At 40.2% G+C, this 23,454-nt stretch overlaps 1 protein-coding gene across 4 annotated transcripts in view; it reads right to left on the bottom strand.

The window, feature by feature from the left end:
* Positions 1–23,244, bottom strand: part of sema3h (sema domain, immunoglobulin domain (Ig), short basic domain, secreted, (semaphorin) 3H) — a 54,376-nt gene extending 31,132 nt beyond the window's left edge. For 3 of the 4 annotated variants that reach the window (XM_088290240.1, XM_088290241.1, XM_088290243.1), the window contains exons 1-2: positions 20,829–21,409; positions 1,938–2,092 (exon numbers count right to left, since the gene is read on the bottom strand). In XM_088290240.1, coding sequence (XP_088146366.1) covers positions 1,938–2,092; positions 20,829–20,928 — 255 coding nt within the window. In that variant the 5' untranslated portion in view covers positions 20,929–21,409. Of the gene's footprint in view, positions 1–1,937; positions 2,093–20,828; positions 21,410–23,189 lie in introns of those variants that run through there. The other variant, XM_088290242.1, reaches the window with a different exon arrangement.
* Between the last annotated feature and the right edge of the window lie 210 nt (positions 23,245–23,454).

Here is a 23,454-nt window from a genome sequence, read left to right as displayed (position 1 = left end):
CTTCTCACTGATGTAAGCATTGATTTTATGCGACAGTGCAACGTTGTCTCTGTCCTTGCCGTGACCCTGAACACATCGTGACGGGCTGGCAGAGCCATCATCTCGTCTGGCTGCATGTTAAAGCTCAAGCATAAAACTATAACTATTGACACATGTACTACATTCAAGTGGTCGACTTTAAAGCGATTTCAGGCCAAAGTTTATGTTTTTGTGTACTCAGTCTGGTTATAAATCTCTTAGAAATTGATTCGATTACAAACATTTGCTGACAGCCTGAGAGAGACAGAGAGAGAAACGTGTTTCTCACCATCTTGGTCAGGAAAAGGCAAGGCTCGGTCAGCAGATCCTGGCGCGGGGTTTTAAGACTTCTCTTATTGGTGTCTACAATGTCAACTCACTCAAATTTAAATTATTGTCATCAAAAAGTGACTTCTGTATTTATTTCTACACTCTACAAAAGCGCAATAACTAAAGTGTTTAATTTTCTATAAAAACAAACAATCAAACAGCGTTCACAAATTTATACAAAATTGGTGTGACCAGATTCTCCTCATTCTACATGTTGATGTGAAACAAAGAACGACATTGTCACAAAAGGACAGCTCGTTTTATGAAATTGTTCCCTAGTTTTAACACTGCCAGTAAAGGGATTATTGGGAAAAATGTGTTGCGACACATTTTCCAACCAATTAACTGGTGAATAAATCAGAGGACGGCCTTTAAATCCCAGTTACTCAGTTGATCAAAACATATTGGACATTGTTTTCTGTGGGGACAATTGTTGTCTGCTTGTCCAAAACAAGGTCCAGAATAAGTTCAAGTGACATTCCTGTGGAAAAAAACTTCTTTGGACTCCATCAGCAACATTCGTAATGTGATATAACAGAGAGTGCAATGCTCACATCTGACCACACAAACTTTCCTAACACAGACACGCATGCCACAATCTTGCAAACTCGAAACTTGAATGAAGCGTGATAATTGTAAAAACAGAAACACATTTCTTTCCATATTCTGCTGTATTATAAGACTATAAAATTAGGAGTCCCAATATATTTGTCCGTATATTGCATTTATAGAGGCATGAAGCGATTTACTGGTGGGCCTGGTGCAAAATAAAAAAAAAAAAAAAAAAAAAAGAAAAGAAATGCTCTTGTTAATAGTTTAATTCATTAATTCCATAAATTTATTTCAAAATTCAGCTCACAACATCATCGTTAAAAATTAATGGTTTTCAGATGATTTGATTTGGAAAAAAAATGCACTGAGGATGCTGCCATATATGTCCCCTTCTCAACCTGTAAAAATAGCAACAACAAGACCTCTGTTGATTGTTAGTTTGAGCTTTTTGACAGCCACTCGGCAGAGAAAAAACATACTTGCAGTAAAGTAGCTTCTCCCTGACCAAAACATCTTAGAGCAGTCCAGATTTTGAAACTTACCACTTTAATATACAGTACTTCCTTGACACCAATTACTACGTACTTTGTCAGAGTTTTTCCTCGCCTCGAACATTAATATTACCGCTCTCAATCATGGCTAAGGGACAGAAATGTGGAAAATACACAAATTCATCGAGTGGTTTTCATGAGCACCTAAATGTGGAATGAGGAAACATGATTTTTTTTTAGGCTGTAAGCAGAGGACAATACAAACAGTGAAGTTTGTAGATTTAGTCATAGGGGTGTGTTTTACAGTACATACCAATGACCAGTACTTCCAAACATGACTCAAAGGGCCTGAGTTTCCTACCCCGCTCAAGTTTAGCACAAAGTGTGGTCTAACTGTGATCAGTTTTTTTTTTTCTTTTGATCTTTTGATATTTTCGTCACTGCACGTGCATGTGTGTTGTATTTGAAATTAGAGCATATAATGTCTAAGAGGGCAAAGCACATGTTCATCTGTGCATCGCCATGAATTGCAAAGTAAACACCTACCTTGCGGGGGTTCTGTGTAATGTCTTCCATGCTGGTTGACAGCAGGTTATCTTTCATGGCCACGTAAAGATGCATTCCATCTTCATCGGGCAGCAGGGAGTGAAGGTCGCCCGCCTCCAGGGGCAGCGTCAGCAGGCGCCCATTGTGGATCAGTTCTATTGAGGAAAGACCACAGAATGGTCATGATCAACAACTGCTGATGCAGATGTATTCACAGATTCTCTAATAATTCTTAGCCAACCCTTGCCTCCAAATAAATTCCTGGTGGTACTCTGTGCAGCTACGTAAAATATTTAAGGAACAGCAGTACATGTTAAATTATGGATTCAAATTAGTCCAAAAAGTTTCTGACACACTATCAAACTATATTAATTAACAAACAAAAAGGCCCAACTACAGTGTTCTGTCTTCATACAACTGTCTTCTGACATCCCAACTATTAAAATTAAAGTGCCCAAGCTCAACTGCAAGCCCGGCATTGCCTGTTCATCTGTCTTGTGTTTACATTGCATATTTCAGCTACCAAGTGATTTTTTTTTCACATTTCCAACTTTGCATCAGATTGAAAAACTAAGTGCAAAAAGCCTCAATAACTTCATCGTGCCTGCCTTTACATACACTTTAAACTCCACATAACAGTGAGAGGCAGAAACGTCTCATACAATTACACATATGGTTCTTTTTAACAGCCAGCCCAGATGGTTTGTACTGTGAATAATAACAGCAAGTCAAGTGGAGGTCCGTGTCAATTTGCATCAAGCTGCAATTAAATTTAGTTGAGTTCAGTGTACATACATTTTTGGGTGTGTTTTCTTTTTTAAAGGTTCTGAGGGGTACTGAAATATATACGATGGTACAGTACTTTAAGGTTGTTCTTCGACACACTGCATTCCATCGACTAGAAAAGTACCATGTTCATCCTCGATGTTTGATCGGCAACTTAGACTATGTCGGACCACAATGATGACACATTATTTACTGTAGGACAGGATGTGTCAAACTTACTTTTTGTCATGGGCCTCATAGTAATTATGGTTTCCCTCAGAGGGCAGTCATGACTGTCTGCATCGACATAAATTTATGATTAACTCGTAATACACACTCTATACAACAAATGAATGGATAACTTTAAATCAGAAAATGAATTGTTCAACTATGACTGAATTTATTTTAAAAGGTGAGATTGTTGGGGAAAATGCTTGCAATTTATCAAGATTATTAAAAGAGAAGACAATTTGCAATTTGGATATTTCACCAAACATGATTTGCCATTGTGGGCCACATAAAATGACATGGCGGGCCAAATCTGGCTCCCGGGCCTTGAGTTTGATACCTGTCCTGAAGGGAGTTGATATAGCAACTGCATATCCAACCCCACCTACTTGGTGGCAAAATGTTGCTTAGTAAAATTGTATGTAAGGTATGCAACCTTGTGTTGTATGTAAGGTATGCAACCTTGTGTTTGAGGATACACAGAAGGACTGTTTTTACAGCGTAATGGCAGGTAGTTTGAATTATTCTTGTCCGCTATGTGCTCATGGAACTTCTGCTGGGATGTCATGCAATGTTGATGATGATGGTATTAAGCTATTTTAGTGGATTCCTAAAGAAGCACGCAATCACGTCAAGGGATGCAATTCGTATCATTTTCCATTCCATAATGTCTCAAGGAGTGTTGCCATAAAATCTTTGGGGATCCATTTGTTTCTCTCAATCGCATTTGAAAAGGACAACTCTTAAAATGTCCTCCTTCACAGACAACCTGGGCTTTTTTTGTAGATGGACACCCTAAGGGCATTCCACTGGCATAGAGGATTAAATATTGATCTAAAACTGCCTCAGGTTCTCCAAGAAAAAGAATAACCAGACAGATCTCAGGGCGGCAAATAAGGTCAAAATGCTCTCATTTGGATTCGTCCAAAATGGTATGCCGAGATCCCAACGTACATGATCGTGGATTTTGTCACAAAGTGAGAAATTTGGGAATATGTTTCTGACTTTTTTCTCCAACTTCAAATTTTCTGAAATGTTTTAAAATTATAATGGCTAGCTTTTTAACCTTAAAATTAAAGTTATGAATGGCAAAATGGCCATCCTGTAAAAGACTGTGTGTGAAAGTTACAATATAGGAAGGAGGTTTAGAGCAAAGGGGGAAAAAAATAAATCCTGAGAGCAGGTTTAAAAAACCTCCACATATTTTCTACACCGCCCCGACTATATTTCTTTGCACAATTTACAGTTACCAAATCAAAAACATGAAACTCACCGGATCTTGAATTGTTGCTTTTGTCTGGTTCCTTGCCAAATCAATCACAGTGTCCAACATGGCGCAATGACAAACTTCCACAATGCAGTCCAATTAAGCAGCTACAAGCTGCGAGCCCGTGTGGCTTTGTTTACTCTTCCTAGCTGCGCTGTAATTTTGTCACTCACAGAAGCAATAATCAGAACCTGCGGGGAGTCCTCTATTTTCTTTTGGCCCTTATGTGATTGAACCAAGCTTGGGAAATGGTCATTGTGCTGAATGATTCAATTCTATTATTAAAAAAAAAAATGTGGCCCATTTTGTCATAGTGCTCATTAATGTGAGTGAAATTCAGTCGCACACAGGTCAAGGGGAAGAGACTGCGGAGCAGGAGGCACAGCAGGAAGGTAAAATATATATTTTTTTCCAGTGGACAGACAAACACAGAGAAAAGTGACAGCGAGATGAAAATGGTCTGATAGTTGTATGGCCGTTACGAGACGAGAATGCCAAAACATGACAAGGTGATGGACAGATGAGGGGAAGAGGGGCGGAGAGAAAAGGCGGACAGCAAGCAATCCTGATGGAAGAGGTGATGAAACCGTGATGGATGACGATGAGCTGGCTGGATGGGAATGAGAGATGACAGGAGGTGATTATGGAGGAGAGAGAAGCGAGGGGCGTGAGCAAGAGCAAGCGGGACCATGTGGAGAAAGCCCAAAAACGATTGCGTGGTGATAATGAGGAATAGCGTAGAGTATTAACAGAGCACAACGTGATTCAGGAATAGGAAGATTGATGAGGATAGGGCGAGATGATCAAGGCTGATAAAGAAATATAAAAGTGAGGGGTTGACAGGATGATGAATTGTGATTGGATGGTTGACAGGTGAAGGAGGACAAGTTGACTGTGAGGAAAGGACAATACCAAATTGAGAAAGACAGAAAAAGGGAGAAATTAAACAATTATGGGACGTAACTGGGAAATTAATAATATGACATATCAAGGTGAAAAAAAATTTTAAAAATGGAATACATGCGTACTCAGGATCGCTCCACTAAGGTTGAATGGTCTGCCCGGTTGCAACACAGATTGAAAAAAAGAGACTCGCGGAAAGCTGAACTACAAGTGTGAAAGCACACAAACAACCAAAACATTAACAATCACCTTTGGTAGCGGGAAATAAAATAAAATAATATAAAAGGGCAGAGAATGTTTCCATTCTATTTAAAAAATATTATGTTGTCCCAACTTGAAAGACGCTCAGGAAAAATTTTGAGTTGTGATGGAGGTGTCGAGGTGTAATAATCCGGAAAAATAACAGGAAGAAAAGATGATGGGTAAAATGGAGACCAAGAAGATAGCAGATGCTTTGCTTCAGTTCAATGCAAAAACTCAGCAGGTACTTCAAAGTGGTCATTTGCTCAGTTTCATGCTGTTTTCTTTTTCATTACATTGAGTGAATGAATAGCACCGTGATTCTTGTTTTGTTCACTTTTGACATACAGTAATAATAAACATAAGGTTAGCCACATAGCCACTTCATCCAACTAAAATGGAAGAAAATATGTATTTTGACCCTAACAGTCTCTCTCTAATTAGGATTATTTTCAGAAGAAACATTATTCAATGAGAGAGGAAAAAAGAAACGGTTTAAAAAGGCCCTTTGTTGCAATGTCAACCAAAAGGATCCACACCCAATATTGCTGTTTATTTTAATGCTGTTCCCCACAGCCCCACAATGTTACTTGGAAAATATTTGCATAATCCCACAAACAAATCGCAATAAAAGCATAACCAGCTTGTAAATGGTCATAAATCATACTGTAACCTTGTAATGGGATTTGATCCTCACCCAAAATGAATATGCTCCAGCAGGCACATTTTGTAATAGCAGGAAATAAACAGAGGTGGAACGTTTCGTCATGTCAGTGAGTCAGCATGTTTAACACCTAAACTTGAAACAACCGACTAAGTTTGCAGACTTCTTCATGGTAACAAAATTTTGCAATCACGTGTCGATGTTGTGAAAGTTTGGCTGTGATTCCAGAAGGGTTTGTCAGTTGGAGTGTGGCGCCATAACCTATCTGGAAACACAAGCATCCAGCAAGTCATCTGAATTAGAGTGTGCATGCCACAAGAGCAGCATGACCTTGCCTTGTTCAATATAAAAGCTCAACTTAATTGAACCTGAAACCACCTCTGCAGTGGAAACGTCAACAGCATCCCAATAGGATCTTGTGGGCCACACAAAACCCGATGCCGCCCGCTCACACCATCAAAATGCAGTGATGCTATGTGTCACGTAGAACGGCTTTGGTAACATACACAAATCACAGTCAAACCCCCCTAAAGTGAATGAAGGACTCAAAATTGGAACGAAATTTCAGAAGAAAAAAAAAGAAAGAATCTGACTCGCAATCACACAAAACTTTCTTGCTTGACGACGCTCTTTTTTTTGTCTCGCATTATGGTGCAAGATCTCAGTGTATCTCACAAGTGCTCATTTCAACAAGTAAAAAATTGTTGACATTTGACAGCAGTTTATTCGTATACACTTGCGTGACATGACTATTAACATCCATTATCGACATACTGAGATGTAAATGTATATGTAGATGAGTGTCAGATAGTCATTATCCATTAATGAATACATTAAGATCTTTTGGGAGTGTGACACAAGCCAAATCTGTCCGACTGGTTCCAATCCGTCTGGCCCTCTTTATCCTAAACAAACAGATTCTTGTCAACAATTTAGCCAGGTCAAATGCCCCCCATCTTGAGCTCACCGCCATGAATGGCTTATTCAGAATGAAGACATTCTTTCCTCTACCCTGCAAACACACAAACACGCGCACCCGCTCACGCGCGCTACTGAGTCAGTCGCAAAACCAGCGGCTTCATCCGCCCCACCCTTACTCCTGGGAAAGTTGCCGTGGCAACAGCAGCCATACCAGCATAATTTGTGAACGGGTGTGAGTGGTGGGTCGAAGGGTGGCTGTTGGCCTTGCGGCAGCCCCCCACCCCCACCCCCCACATCGCCAAATCCAAACGCAAACACCCCCATGCATGATTTGAGGGATTTGACCCATGACAGCTGCCATCAACACTGTTTGGAATATTGAGTAAACAATTATGGTTGAAAAATATGTGACCTTCTGGACATTTAACTAAATATCATCGCTAAACTATGTAATGACATTTTTGATTAATTAATCAAGCTATGTTTTAAACAAGGTCGGCACGGTGGACGACCGGTTAGCACGTCCGCCACACAGCATATAGGTGTAGGGTTCGAGTCCGGCTCTGGACTTCCTGTGTGGAGTTTGCATGTCCTCCCCGAGCTTGGGTTTTCTCTGGGTTCCTCCCACATTCCAAAGAGATGCATGGTAGGTTGAGTAGACACTCTAAATTGACCCCAGGTGTGTTTGTGAGAGCAAATGGTTGTTCGTCTTTGTGTGCCCTGAGATTGGCTGGGAACCAGTTCAGGGTGGACCCTGCCTACTGCACGATGACGGTTGGAATAGGCTCCAGCATGCTCACAACCCTTGTGAAGAAAAGCGGCTCCGATAACAGACGGCTGGATGGATGTTTTTAAAAAGAATGGGAGAATCTCTTTGGTGATTCTGAACTCCTATTAAGGTCATGTTAAGCAGAATATCGATACCTGCAGAAGTGGTCTTAGGTGGATGTAGCTCAATTCCCCATAGTTAATATGATACTATTTTTATTAATTAAAATTAATAAAAATATTTATTTACATATTTTGGGTTGTGTGGTGAAGCAAAGCACTGATTAAAATAAAAACACAAAAAAAACAATGCAGGCACAGTGAATAAAATTCAAACTCCACAGAGAAGCCTCACAGTCAGGTGTCAGAATCCTGAAAAATAATATATATGTCCACAAGGAAAACTCTACAATCACAGAGTGGCAAACTTCCACACAAGTATGCCCACTGAGTACAGCCATTCTTATCAGCTCCAAGTTGACAGCAGGGTCAATGAGGGTCATGACCTCTGATCCGAGCCAATTGCCCTCTGACCCCTGTCACTCTGAATCAAAGTTCGGATATAAAGGAACAGACGCACCGAGACATAATCCTAAAGGCCATCGCCTATTAGGACATGCAAGCCCACAAGGGCAGACATGCACAGTGGGACATGCATGAATGGCCGCTTTATATGAGTTTAAGTGTCCATGCGCCTTACACTGTGTGCCTCCATGAGTGTCCACTTGATGTCCATGTGTGTTTATTTCACAGTAGGGGTCGATTGTTTTATACGTGGCCAGCATTAGATTATAGACTTCTGGTCATGGGAACGTCGATGGGCCTTGATGTGATTAGAGCAAATGTGTGGCGTGTGATACAGCTAAGAGCATTCCTCCACACACAGGCTAGCACAAAATTAGAGGCATCAAAATTATTCGATTAATCGACAACTATTTTAATAACCAAGTATTCATTTAAAGTCATTGTTGAAAGCGACATGAAGAAACTTTTCAACCTTCATAAAATATTTTCACAACTCTGGTTGAATGGTACCTTTGTCATCGTTTTTACTGGCACGACGCAACTTTGAGGAGGGTGGCAGGCCATGTTCTCTCTAAGATGCGCCTGTGCGCAACTGCGCACTGCTCTCATTCTCTCAGCGCATAGGGTGATGCTGGCGTGCATTGCGCACATGCATTACATTTCTAAGGTCATTCCTTCATTTCCACTCCAGTTGAATCTACAAAGACCTACAACACCATTCCCATTTTCCTTACAATTTTAGTAGCACAACCGAGGGCACACACAGTTCTTATTCTCACACTCACACGACACCCAGACCGCTCTATTCAGGAAGTCCAAACATGGGCGTCGTTTACGAGCCCCTTAAATGAGGCTCTTTCGTGTTTCAGAGGTCAGGTGATTAGAATTTTTTTGTGTTTTATTAGATAACTAGGGGCAATTTAGAGTGTCCAATCAACCTGCTATGCATGTTTTTGGAATGTGGGAGGAAACCGGAGTGCCCGGAAGAAACCCACGCAGGCACAGGCATAACATGCTTCCACACAGGAAGGCCAGAGTCGGAATTGAACCCACGACCTCTGCACTGTGAGGCCGTCGTGCTAACCAGTCGTCCACCGTGCCACTCTGGATAATTTCCCTCATGGGAAATGTGTCATCTTTACACTAAAACTTACACAACAGCAACGTCTTTTCCTACACAATTCTATCATTTATTTAAAAATAAAAGCCAGGAGTCTTACTTTATGGTGAACTGACGTCATTTAATGCATCGTGAATCAGTATCAGCAACACTGCCGAAAATGTGTTTTTTTTGTTAGTTGACTCATCAAAATTAATGCAAAGTTATCATTAATTGTGATATAATGCTTTTAAGTTTTATTACGGCAATTGTTACCGGAAAGAAAACCATCCCTTTCCCTTACGCCTGGTAAAAATTATTTGCTAGTCAGGACTATTTGGTTGCTTCATTCATATTGTCTTTCACAAACACGTTGTTGTCGCACCATTCGGATTATAGCTCTGGATTTTATTGCCATTTCATCAGTGAGCCCTGGAAACAAACACATTTGCACTTGAGCCATGTGGCCTCAATCCTATTTGCCTTTTTGTCACAACACAGATGTGAGGAAAAAGAAAAATTGTCACGCTCCACAATCCTACAAGAACATGACACAATGGTTTCAATTGTGAGATGCGCAACTAGATCACACACGTGGCAAATTCCACCAAATCTATCAGCCATACTGCATAGATGACGCTGGATGATCGGCAAGGCCACAAGGTCAGCCACAACCACTGTGTCTCATAGTTGCACTATTTCTATATTTACTGATAACTTCTTTTCACGCTGGACAGTTAATGGGCAAACAAATATTAAATGAAGTGCATCTTTAATGTCATTTTTATGACACCCTCCTCATTTGTCATTACAATTCGTGTTTGTCGAGTGTTAATATATCAGGGGTTAAATGCTGTTAAAATGGTAAATGGTTAATGAAAACACTGCTTGTACAAGACAAAAATAACAGTGCTAGCCTAAATAAGGATAAGGATAAAGCGAGTAACCTTAGCAACAGTCAATGGGGGAGAAAAAAAAAAGACATTATTTGTGAGCACTGTGAGATGAGGTCTGCGTTTATACTACAAATGACTTCACATAACAAGGAGACATGACATTGAAGATGTCAGCACATGCTGTGTTTGCAACTACGAACAAACTGCAACTGTTCAACCATCTGTATTTGTGCTTGCTTGTTTTTTAGAATATCTGCAAAGCCTAAGGTGTATTTACGTTCGACATTTCCAGTTGCTTAAAAAGATGTATTTATTTCTCTGTAAACACATTTACCTTTCGAACTTGCTGTTTGGAAGTTAGCTGTGACTGTCAAATGCAGATGCCGCGAGTCAAAGCGACGGGATGTCACGGTGACGGCTATGATGAAGCAATGAGGCGGAAAAACACGGCTTCGAATCTCTGAAGCACATGGCAAGTGTCAACATTACTTTTTCCATGCTGGCATCTCTTCAACGCATCGGAGCGGACCTGACAACACAGTCAAGAACAAGTGGGATGTTTCCTAATTTGGTTAGCGGGCCTGCGCTGTTAGATTTGTTTGTTTTGATTTGATCAAGAGTGACACATTGAGGGGGAGGCAATTTTCCAAATGAATCAATGTGTCACACAGCGACGACTTTGCGGTATAACAAGCAATGTTTTCATGCGAAATTCAATTGACATGCATCCAGGTATAGTAGTCCACAGTACGCACAAGTATGACCATATAAACAATATACCTAAAAGAGGTTTTTACGAAGCCCGATTCTGAGTCCAAGTCCACATGTACATGAAAATTTCTTAAAAAGTATATTTTACAATCTCTGGGTAAAGAATTTCGACATCCATCACGTGTCTTACATACACCGTATGAACAAGTATATGGGCAGTCGGTGCAGCTCATTTAACATCATCTCTCTTCTGTGAAGAATTTCAACAAGATGTTGGCGAGTGTGTCTGGAAATGTTAGTCAGAGGTCACTGCGCTCTGTTCCAGGTCATCTACACAAAGTTTTTGATGGGGTTCAAGGTCATGGGCAAAGTCATGTTTTTCCAGACTCATCTCATCGACAGACGTTCATGTATTTCTACATCTGGCCAGACACACTAATCACCTATCACTTATCTGATAAATTACACTAACAACATGCGCGTGTGTGTGTGTGTGCGTATATTTTGTCTCTGTGTGTATCTTCATCCGCCTGTTGGTCTATTCACAGGGCCCGAGGGAACTCTAGTGTCTGGTGCAGCATTCCCAGGGGGTGGAATTTGTTGGCTGCGCCACTACTTGAGGGGTACTGGTAGCGTGGGGTGAGGAAACCGGGGCATGTTTCCTGTGGAAATGGGGTTATCACTTTGCCAATTACTAGCACAATTACAAAAGGAGCCTTGCAGAAGAAGCCTGGGAAAAAAAAAAGTCTACGGCCCTTCTCCAAAGAAGAAATTACGTCTTCATTGCTTCATTGTATTTCTTTTGTCACTTTCCCCATCAATGAGGTGTCATTTTTCGGTGGATAATGGATGAGTCCGAATCGCCACATCAAGACATGTATAAGAGGGAGAAATCTTTAAAAGTGTTCATTCAAATTAGCATTGTTGATCCTAGAGTAGTGGAAATCGACTGGTTTTCCATCTTAAGAACGGTCGCAGTGCTGTTTGAAGTGTCCAATTAGTTTTGATCATTGCTGTCTTACATAAGACTAACATTAACAAAGCGTGATCGTTTCTCTGGTTGTGCAATGCCTCCAATGTCCAACTAATTGCAGACATGATGCAATTTGAAGTACTGTCTCATCCACTGACTGAATATTTAAAAAAAAGGCCTCTTTCAGTTCCAAGTCACAAATCAAGGAACAATAGTTGCGCAAAAAAAAAGAGTTTTAAGAGAAATGATAATTTTACAAAGGATTACGTAATAAAGAAAAATATAATATTAGTAGCAAGACTTATGTAATTATTTCTTTACATTTACCCTCATTTGCTAAACTGATTCCATCACAACGAGCTACTACCGTCTCACTAATTATTAATGTCCCACGTGAGCTCACAACATTCATATTGACACACATGCTAAAGTCAACTGCAACCAAGCCCTCAGACGGCATGTCTGGACTGTGTCACCAACAGACCAGATCCTTGTACACAGCTTGAACTTTGACCTCGGCTCATATGATTATTCATCATCATCATCAGAGTGTGCAGTCTGGCTCCCAGTGAAGCACAGCAAAAGCTTGTCAAATTTGAGGTTTCGTCCATTGTTATTATTGGCGAACACTCTTTGCATCACCATTGTATTTGTTACAAATAGAAGCTGATTTATTACAGCCTTGGCTAATTGTTGTAGACACATTCTAAATGAGGTGTTTTCATGATAGTTGTTTTCAACTTGAAAAGCAAAACATGGATGGTTCCCGTTGGTTTACTTTTAAATGTTCTTCTACTTGGCAAAACGTAGCCCGACTTGTGATGTTGAGCCTTTTCACCAAAGAGCTTTCTTCAGATTGTGTTTATCAAAGATGCCCATAATCAGAATTCCACCTGTTGCTATGGCTGACTGCAACCTGCACGCGTGACAAATATATTCTAAATATACATTTATGGATAATTTGGTTGAAAAAAATACATGCATTAGTGGGACCTACCACCAACTACGGAGGTGATCTTTTGTTACGAGTGAGCATGTGGCACCTTCACTGGTGGTTCTAGACGGTTTTACCCGCAGTTGCGAGGGGGTGGCAGGAGGTTCAGTTGGGAGGGCGGAGGTTATGACCCCACCACATGCCCACAAATCCAAGTAGTGGGATTAAATTCTAAACAATTTTTTATACACACTAATGGAGACAATATAAGAAACATTCCTAATAAAATTGATAGATTCATTGCCAACAACCAGGGGTGGCAACTGGGGCATTTGGTAACTCAGGATTTTTACTGTGACTTGAACAGATCTGGGTTTGAAGTTTATGATAAATCACTGCAGCCAGACCAAACGAGTTGCAAAGAAAACGCTCTGTATACTATGACATCCTGATAAGACAATCTCTTTTTAAACAGGAAAGGGAAGGCCGACTTCCAACCTTTTGTGTCACTTGGCAAAACTTCCCATCATTAAGTATTCTTGAGGTCGCCTCTCGTTTACGTAGGAATAGGAATGTCAGAATGGCATTTACTGGTACAGTATTCTGAAGCTCGACTGGATCCCAGCAAATATTTGTGTTGGTTTGGAGTGAACAGAAATCTGATGTCGTTTGGCTAAAAGACAGAGCTAATTTGCATTTGTTGAGAAGAACATGCTGCCCCAAGAACAAAACACAGATTGGGACCTTGGCAGGACCTTGGCTATTCAAAGATCCCTCCTCTTATCCTATTTATCTTTATTTGTTCTGTTGAAAGGCCGTGGATTTGGATTCAACAAGGTGGGACAAAAAGACCCTTAGTTCACCTTCTTGTGTTTGGGATTTACATTTTACTCTCCATAGGAATCCAATGACGTAACCTGAAGTTGTCTTCGTCGCTGGTCATTCACTCAATTTGTGACTCGCACCTGGCCAGCCAGCCAAGTGTGGACTACATTCCCACAAGCCGCCATAATGATAGGAATGCTTGTTGGAATGAATCTGAAATAACCGCTTATGTCCGGATAAGAATTGTGTCAATCCAAATTCAAACCCCAACAAACAAGTATTTTGTTTGACATAGTTGGGAACAATGTGTACAGCATCTGAGGAAAAAGGGGTGAAACTGGACTGATAGAAAGGAATGGTTTAACAACCAGATGAGGAAAGAGATCCAACTCAAGATTACAGACAGGGGGAGGGAGAAAATTGTTCTAAATTGATATACTTAAGGGAACTGGAAGCAACGTGAGGCTTAATTATTACTTAATTTTGTGCTTTAGGCTAAAGATAGCCTCCCAACACCAGAAACCTCTCCAGTATACATTAACAGCATGCCCACTGTTGTCTGGTGTTTGTTGTTGCCAAAGAGTCCAGTTATAATGACTACATGCTGAATGAAAAAATAAGTTGTGACCCGCTAAAAGGCTTTTTCATTTACAGTTGAACCTGAAGTAACAAAATGAATTGGTTCCGTGAGCCCAATTGTAATTTAATGTTCATAAGTTAAGGTACCATGACCCACTTCATAAATGATTAATTAACTACACCTTAGTGATATTCTGTAGTGCTCTCACAGTAATCTCAAATTTTCCATGATTCTTTTCTGGCTAAATCAGTATGGGACATCCTCGAAAATGAGGTGACCTTCCTTTCATAACTTTTGTTTTCCATGACCCAGCAGCTGGGTTTGACTTGAATGGGTACTTGAACAGTGACAAGCAATGGCCGTGCGGCCGTTGGGGACGGCAACCATTAAAATGAATAATAGAGACTGTAGTGGTGTCACATCACCATCTACATGAATTGTGCATCTGAGCAGCAGCAATTTGCAGCACAGAGCTGGCAAAGAACTGGCCTAGATAGAAACAGATCTGAAAGAATAAATTAATAATGAAACAACTCAATATCCTAATATCGCTCTGGAAGCATTTGTGCTTCAGTAGTACACACTGCAAAGAGTTTGGCCAATGATGATGACATCAGTATTACCATTAAGGAAAGGCATGATAATTGATCAATAGATCAATAAAGCTGCTTTGAGGCAAAATGTAGTGAACTGCAAGGTTGCGAAAAGCAGAGGTAATATTGATTCAGTCTAAACTAGTTTGTGTTATAAAGACCAACAACATGATGTCAGCTACTACTCAACATGAACTATATCAACACAGGCACATGCTTTAGCACAACTCTGGAAGCATTGTTCTGCCCAACTGGAATGAACAGACAATTTTTTAATAACAGTCAATATAATTATATTGAAAATAAAAAATATATTAAAATCAGAACTGAGCACTTGACCCTTTTTTGTTGGTCGGTCCCCCGTTCTGCGAACGCGATCTCTGCACCTTTCCAACCTCGACGCTCTGGCCTTATCCATAAATATTGTTGCTCCTGGAAAAAAAGTGTCCATGCATGACGCCGCTGTGGGAAAGATGCTAACGACAGAGGTTTATTTACACATCATTAAATGGCTAATTTACTATTCTCTATAATTAATAAAACAAAAAATATTTACTCTAATGTACTCCGCTTACCGTATTATGGGCAGTTTGTAGTGACGCTTTTGACGTGTTCGGAGGCAACTTTTGTTGTTTGCCCATTTTGCGAGTGGGTTCATCACGCGCCCTCGGAACGGACTGCCCAGCTCTGATTAAAATGTAGTCAAACGGCAATCTGTAATTCCCATAACTGATGCCTTATCCTGAACAGTTGCCCAACCTAACCTGACTCAACAGCACCGATGCAAGATGCAGCAAATTAGTGCACTCAATTTTGTTTCAAGGGACTGCTAATCAATGATAAAATCAAAACAAAAATATGAGGGATAAATCAATTTCAAAGCTGTTAAAAAAATATTTTTTTTCATGACAATTTTGATTTCTGCCTATGTGCTGCGGTTACTTTAACATTTTCTGTTGAGGCCAAAAAGAGTTGGCCAACACAGCAGCTGGTTTGTGTGTCTGTCAGCTTTGGTTTCAGGGACCACAGAGCTTCATGATGTCCTTCTACGTAATCCAAACAGCCAATTTGTGAAGGTGCCATGGATGCATGGAAACAGCCGTTTTGGAATTCTTCCATATGTTTTCTTAAACAAGATAACATGACTTTGTCTGTATACATGTAGTTCACTAGAACATGGACATTTTTATTTATCAACTGGAATGCAGCCATTTACTACCACTGGCGTACTGTACTGTTTTGTGAACTCTGCTTTAAAAATAACCACAAATGAACGAGTTAATAAATATCTATTTTAGCAATACAACGCAGTAGTTTTTTGTTCGTCTAAACCTCACCCATCCAGCAATTTGAATGCAGTCACTCATTTACGTTGCAATTTGGGCATCTGTCCAGAAAGCGACAACGGGATTAGTCTAAGCGCCCGCGTGAGAAGCAGTCAGTAGGTCACAGGTCAAAACAGACATCTTCGCTCATTTGCCCAAACTGGGGCACTTACAGAACAATTGCAACACAAACAAACCCAATTTCAAGGGAAGGACAAATGAAGTAATGATGAGTCAATTTATTGATTAAACTCCTTAGGAGTGTTGAGGACGTCCTTATATTCCCATGCGATGTTTCTGCTATGCTTGGGCATTTGTTGTTCTGCACGGAACCTGCAATGAGCATGTGTGCATGTGTGTGAGCATTTAGGAGCCTCTCATTAATGTGATGAGGCGCGGTAACACACATTGTTTGTGTGCAATGTGTTTGCTCTTTGTGTTCATGTATGTTCATGCTCATGTGATGTCATTGAATTGCAAGACTGGCTGTTATTTTATCAATCATGATGAGTCTCATAAAAGCTAACAAAAAGCACTCAAATGTGAACGTTTTTAATTTATCGCCATGCTGTCTGAATTTGTCGTTTGTGGCTACTTATTTTATGGATACATAATGTTAGCAGTCGACTTGCTTGTTTTGTTGGAAAACTCAAAATTCTGTATATTATAGAGGAGAAACCCTGAGTAATGCGAGTACCTCCATTTAAAAAAAAAAATGCTTTAGGATTTGTTTTCTGCTTCTGGTAACCATTTGGTGTGCGTGTTCTGGAAAAGAGTCAAGTCAGCTGTAGCAATGATATGCGTGACATACCGCCAATATGGTGAGAGAGTCAACTTCAAAATAAAATCTTACCAAATACAGTTATATATGGACATCAGTGACTTGGTTAACTTTTACTTTGAAGTTGTTTGTGGCAGTGAGTAGTGGCTGACTTGAGTTCGATGAGATGTTGGAAGTCTTTGTTGCCATTACAAAAATTGCCACCAACATCAACACAATGTCATCCTGAAATCATGTTCAATTGTTAATTAAGGACGAAAACAACAACAGATTGTAAAAAAAAGCTGTTCGCAGCATGAGCGACTCGTGGCTAGCAGCTAGCCACTAAGCGAGTCGTGGCTAGCAGCTAGCCACTCAGCGAGTCGGCTGGCAAGAGCCATCGGATTACTTTTCAAAGGAAATTTAATACACATAATGACTTTTAGCAAATACAGTTTGTTGTTATGCATGTTTAAATTTAGGAAAAATGTTGGTTATCTAAAAATTAAAACCTAAAGATTGTTCATTATTTCGTTGAATGTGTCATTTTCTCTTGTACATTCATAATTGTTCTTTAACTGGGCAGAAATATACTTTTTAAAATTGTATCCGAATACTCAATATCATTTTCAGTGGGATATCCGGGACAACAAAATTATCAATAGCTGCAGGCCTAATATGTTCAAATCCACACAATGGTCATGCTCTAGTTTATGGAAAGTGCAAAATTTGGGTTAGAATGTGCACTTTTGTTGAGGTTATGTGTGGATTAAAGTGTCTGCCACACAACCAGCAATCCAGCCAAAGACGAATGAGCTCCATCCCAACAATATTCTGGCCGCTGCGTCTCCCCGTGGTTGAACCTGGGCCTGACAGCCCATCACATAAACTAAAAAAGTTTCACGCTGTTTCACTTCAAGTTGCATCATTTGTTTTGTAGAATAATGTCATTCATCATTTCATTTATGTTTTAAATAACAATACTGTATTAAAAGATGAGCATCCATCCATCCAGCTGAACCGCTTCTCCTCACAAGGGTCACGAGGTAGAGATGAGCATTCTATTTGAAATTGATCCGCAACTCAACCAAATTCATCATTCCCCACAACTCACCCTAATCTTCCAATTCTCTTGCACATTAAAGGACCACAGAACCCAACCAGAATGAAATTCGATTAAGGAAGTCTGCTTTCTAAATGGCACGCTTGTGAGAACAGCTACCAGGGATGGGCATAAAGTGACTAATCCGCTGATTGTGTCTTGTCAATTGTGTGGAATTTTGTCGATGCAGCAATCATATTAACAAGGAGAGGATGGGTCTGTTAATTCAGTCTCAACAAGTTTGCTGGCTAAAGAAGGATGACACATTGCCACCAGCTAATCACCAGGTCAGCCACGAGAGCCATGTTGCTATTCACAATTCCTTGGGGAGCATTACTATGCAAAAAAACACATCATTGACAGAGAAATACAAGTTCGGACATTTTTCAGAAGCAAACTCTCTCATCCCTGCTGTGCGTTTGACTTTACGACCAGTCAACTACTACCCTAATAATGTTATTTCAGGCATAGAATTGAATGATCTGTTTAAGTAAGGACACAGCCGAAGAGGCTGACGATATGAAGAGTTGTTGTTATCAATAACAGAGCAAAACTGCATGCTAGTTCCCTGCGATACAGTTTCTGTCCACTTTTTTTGTTGAACATTTTATGTCTGATTGTGAAACTTGATATTGTGTAACACTCTTTGGTCCCCGATAGTGTAGTGGTTCACTCGGCAAGGATAGGGTCAAGCTCCCAGCAACCTTGAACCCATAAAAATAGATGGATAGAAGTTGTTTTTGTCAAAAAGTCTCTTTAAAATGTTCTTCTGTATTATTTTTCCAATAAATGCAAGTTCATTACCTTACTATTAGTGGAAGTGCATTCCGTCTGAGCTTACCCGAGACAATATATAAAATCATTCATGTAAATTACTTGGAGTTGCATTCTTTTTTATGCATGAAAAAGTGCCACACATAACGATTGATTGATTGCTTGATTGAATATTCATGAGCTCAAACAGAGGCTTTTAGGATTTTCAATTGTTTAGCAAAAAGCAAAAAAAAAAATGTATTCCATCTGTTGGTGGAAAATTCTGAGGGAAAAGTGGTGACGGGTAGGGAAATGATCGCAGCATGGAACTCCCACAGAGCGACAGAACGCATCCACACCCACACTCACACCCACCCACGCACGCACACACAGTCCACTATGCCAATAAAAATCACAACACTACATCTATTCACTGCTTTTAATCTTTGCAAAGATGAACACTCTGATCACTGTTTCTATAATAACACAGTCGTTGAAAGCAATAAGGAGAATAGAACAGCGGACACACAAGATCGACACAGGCACTGCATGTGAGCGTACAGAAACCCCCTGCCACCTCACTTATGCTGAAGCGCCTGCACGTACATGCACACTCTTCACATGTTCACATGCTGAGATGTCATTAAAGCTTAATTCACACCTGGAAGAGCTCAACGAACATCTTCATCTCGCTGTATTTTCTAGGCCGACTGCCTGGCGTGTCACCTTTTTCGTTTTTGCAGTAATCCATTTTAAACTCTTTGCTGTCTCTGTTGGGAGATGAGTTTATCTCCATATAGCGCAACACAGTTCTCAGAATAATTTTGACCTAAAACATAAAACGGTGACTATTTTCCAAGAACATGGCTTTTACCATACTTTTGTGCGAGCCAAGTGAACATGCCTAACGGTGCTGGAAATGTCAAATATCAATCTTAATCAAGTATAGGGAAATTCTTCAAGTCGAGTGTCCCTGAGGTTGAACAAATCGGGAGTTTGACCAAAATGTCTGGGGGAAAATATCTCTAACGGCACGTCAAACCATCACCGTGCTCGGATGGAATCCTCATAGTGTCATAAATGTCACACTTGTAACTTGTCTCAAGTGAGGCCCAACCCAGACATTTGTTGCAGCAACGGTGCACATATCACAGAGAATACTCCACTCAAATTCAACTTTTCATACTTTGGCTCCAGACTGTGCGCTTGTGGAACACCAGCATGATGATTCAAAGTGTTTGTGCAGTGGGTCACACACTGGCACAAGTGAATGATACATAAAACAATGACAAAAACAGTGATAATCTCTGGTTGAGTCATCAAGTATTATACGGCGGAGGTCAAATCGGCACACGGGCAAGATATAATCAATTTGGTGGTGATGTGCGTCTGGGATTTGTGCCATGAGATAATTATTTCTTTGTCCAGCTTTTTGAAATGGTCACAGTCACTTGACTCTGAATCCTGAAGGTGGGTGGGAGCTGTCAAGAGCTCACTGGGCATCTTTAGGTGTCACGCTTTATTGCTACATTGCTTGCAGAGATTAGTTTATACTAATTGCCCAGGGTGGGGAACGTACAAGTTGCCGGCTGGATAAAGTTAGCGGGTTCTCCAGCCCTGAATAAATAAAACATGAGAGAAACTTGCCCACACATTCTCTAGTATAAATTTCAATATTTATTTGATTGTTGAATGACATTTACTCACTGTTGTGTAAATGAAAATGAAATTCCCCTCCTAGGAATAAGGTTGTTTACTACTACTTTTACTTGTCCTAAAAATGAATATTAAATCTAAATATTTTAATTATCTGTTTTTCGAGCGGCACACAGAATGAATGCAGTATTTCAAAAGTCAAAAATGCTCATGTTCAAAGGAGAAGGCAAACAAAAGACACAAGACCACTACATGAAGATACAATATAATACAATGTCCATTCTTAACCTGGGAGACGAAATAGGAGCCGGGTGGTAATGTAGGAATTAGTGTTTGAGACTTTGTGCATGAGGAGAGATAGAGTTACCCACTGACACATGAGATCGAAATTGTTTCTTCTTACCGGAGTGTGTGAACTGCAGTCGTGGCTGAGATGCTTTCCAGGCCCCCGTTAAGGTGGCTCCGAAGTGGACGAGAAGCACCAATGCCACCGGTCCACACATCTTCTGCCGCCTCCACGAACACCCACTTGGTCACTGTCTTGATTACAGATCGCGCCAATTCAGGCAATTCACAGCTGCCCAAACTCTCTTGGTACCAGAGGTGGAGTGTTCAGGTGCACGCACCACAGCAAAAAGTGGTGCACTGTTAAAATAAATATATGTACAGTTATATAAATAAAATCCAATTGGAAAGCGAGTCCAAGTCACAAAGAGGCTGTTTTAAAATAGTCCAAGTGTGCAAGGCTTGAGTCCAAATCCTGAAAATAATTTAGCACTCCTGGTAAGCATGTTGCGGCACCATCTGTGGGCTTGTGTCTTTGAGTCGTGTGCGTGTGTCTGTGGGTGTCAGAGATGTGGTGAGAATGTGTTCCAGGGAAGAAGAGGGAAAGAAAAAAAACAAAGTCGTCTCAACGCTGCGTCCTCGCAGCTTGACAGCTCTCTTCTGCTCGGTCTCTTGTCCTTGCTGCTCTCTGCATGTGACTGCTCCCTCTCGCTCACTCGCTCTCCTCCTTTCTCTCTCTCTCTCTCTCCCCCTCTCTCTCACATTCACACCCACCACACCCACATAAAGAGACACTAACTCCCATCACTGCTCCACGGAAAATTAGTCAAGATGACAATTCATCTCAATTTCGTGTTTCGCGCTTGCTTTAAAAAAAAGTAGAAAAGTAAGACAACGTATAGAATGACTGAGTTCTGTCATTCATTAAAAAACGTTTAAGCTCCAAAAACAAATAGTCAAAGTTCCCCACATACCAGACCCTTTTTGTGATAATAGCTATATAAAGGATGAACCTAAAATTGATGATGACCTGAACCTTAATTGTGGGTCATTAAATGGTAACCTCAAATAAAGAATCTGGCACATGGTCCAATACAAAATTCTTTCTGGTCACACATGTGTAAAAAGAAGTTCACCACTGTAAAGAAATTGATCCCCAAGTCCAGGGATGAGCACCTGGAAAATCTAATATGGGGTTGTGGCGATGAATCATGGGAAAAAAAATTATAAAATGGATATATATTAAGAGCACGTACTTTCGCTTTGCAGGTATTTTGTCCATATTCAAAATAGCACTTCTGTGATATGCAATTTGAGGAAGTGCGTGATCCTATGACCCCACAGAAGCAATGACGACAAATTGTCACCGCATGCCCCCCAACCTCCCTCTGTCTCACTTTTAAGTTGCTCTTCCATGCTGTAATTTGCAATAACTTATTTTGTTGTATTTTTAGTCTTTTAACAAACAGTACTTTTCGGGGTTTTGGAATAAATGCAAATAAAAGCCACAACTAGAAAAAAAAAACACAAGCCACACCCAAGAGTGAATCATTTGATGCTTGCTGAACTGAGGATTGACAAGATATGCTGACATGTTGCCTGACATCTGTGACAATTGCACTCCACAATGTGTGCACAAGTCATCATGTTTCTCTCAAAGGTTGAGTACAAATTTTAAATTGTACTCTCAAAGAGCATTCCTGTTTACAGGTTCCACAGTTGGTAACACAGAAAAATTCTTCATACTTTCAGTTTAGAGCAAAACATTTCTCATTGAGCCAAAGTTTGTCATATTATGTCTCATATTTCCTGCTCACCCAAATCCAATTATTATTAAGCCTGTGTCGGTTTTTTTCTGCTGTTGTTATTTCCAATAAATAGCAGCTCGCTGGGGTGCAGCAGCAGTGAGCACATTTTCTCAAGTTCAATCATAGGTTAGCAGTGACAATTTATTCAATTCACTGAGATAAATAATGAATTTGTTGATGGTGTGCTTTCTCCATGGAATTCCGACTTGTTTGCTGTATTTTAATGAAGGCTTGTTTTGGCAAAATGTGAACTTGCAGTTATTTAAATTCTATGATTAAATATTTTACAACCTGCTCCTTAATCCATCTGAGGCCATCCTGTTTGTCCTGAAGGAGATTATTTTAATAGTGGATTAAGCCTGCTCCATGTGGAAAGGACGACACTTGAGTTTTAATCCTTACCAAGAAAATGGCTAATGACTCGCCTGAAAATCCGATACACAGACTTATCATTTCCATAAAAAATTGTCACTTAGCAGTATGAGAACGCTGCAAAGCCCTTCTTGATCCCTCACCAATACATGTATGGCAGACATCTTCCAAGGGTGAATAGCTATATTTTAATTGGGTTCCCATCTTTTAGTTTCATTACACATTGATGAATTTATCTTTACACCTGTAAAACAGATGAGATGTCGAAATGTTACTTAAATGACTATTGAAAGACTAACCTCCGACAATGCAGTTTCCTCTGACCCATCCTGTGCTTCTAATTTGACTCACCGTGCCTGAGGAAAAATAAAAACAACCAATCAGATATAGGTGTGCCCGACGAGGTGTCAATCATTTGCCGTACACTCTCAGGCACACTTTCAAAGTGGGGCACTGACTTGTTTCCTCGGATTTCAGAAGCTTTGCTGACACTATGACAGAATATTTATCTCTAGTTAGCTACAAAAGTTAAAAAGAAGAAATTGGACAGATTCCGAGACGAAA

The sequence above is a fragment of the Idiotropiscis lumnitzeri genome, chromosome 3 (assembly GCF_059441095.1).
Source record: "Idiotropiscis lumnitzeri isolate Australia: NSW breed Sydney's pygmy pipehorse chromosome 3, RoL_Ilum_1.0, whole genome shotgun sequence".
NCBI classification, from domain to species: Eukaryota; Metazoa; Chordata; class Actinopteri; order Syngnathiformes; family Syngnathidae; genus Idiotropiscis; species Idiotropiscis lumnitzeri.
The sequence above is the reverse complement of the archived record's forward strand: the minus strand, read 5'-3'. Positions and strand labels throughout refer to the sequence as shown.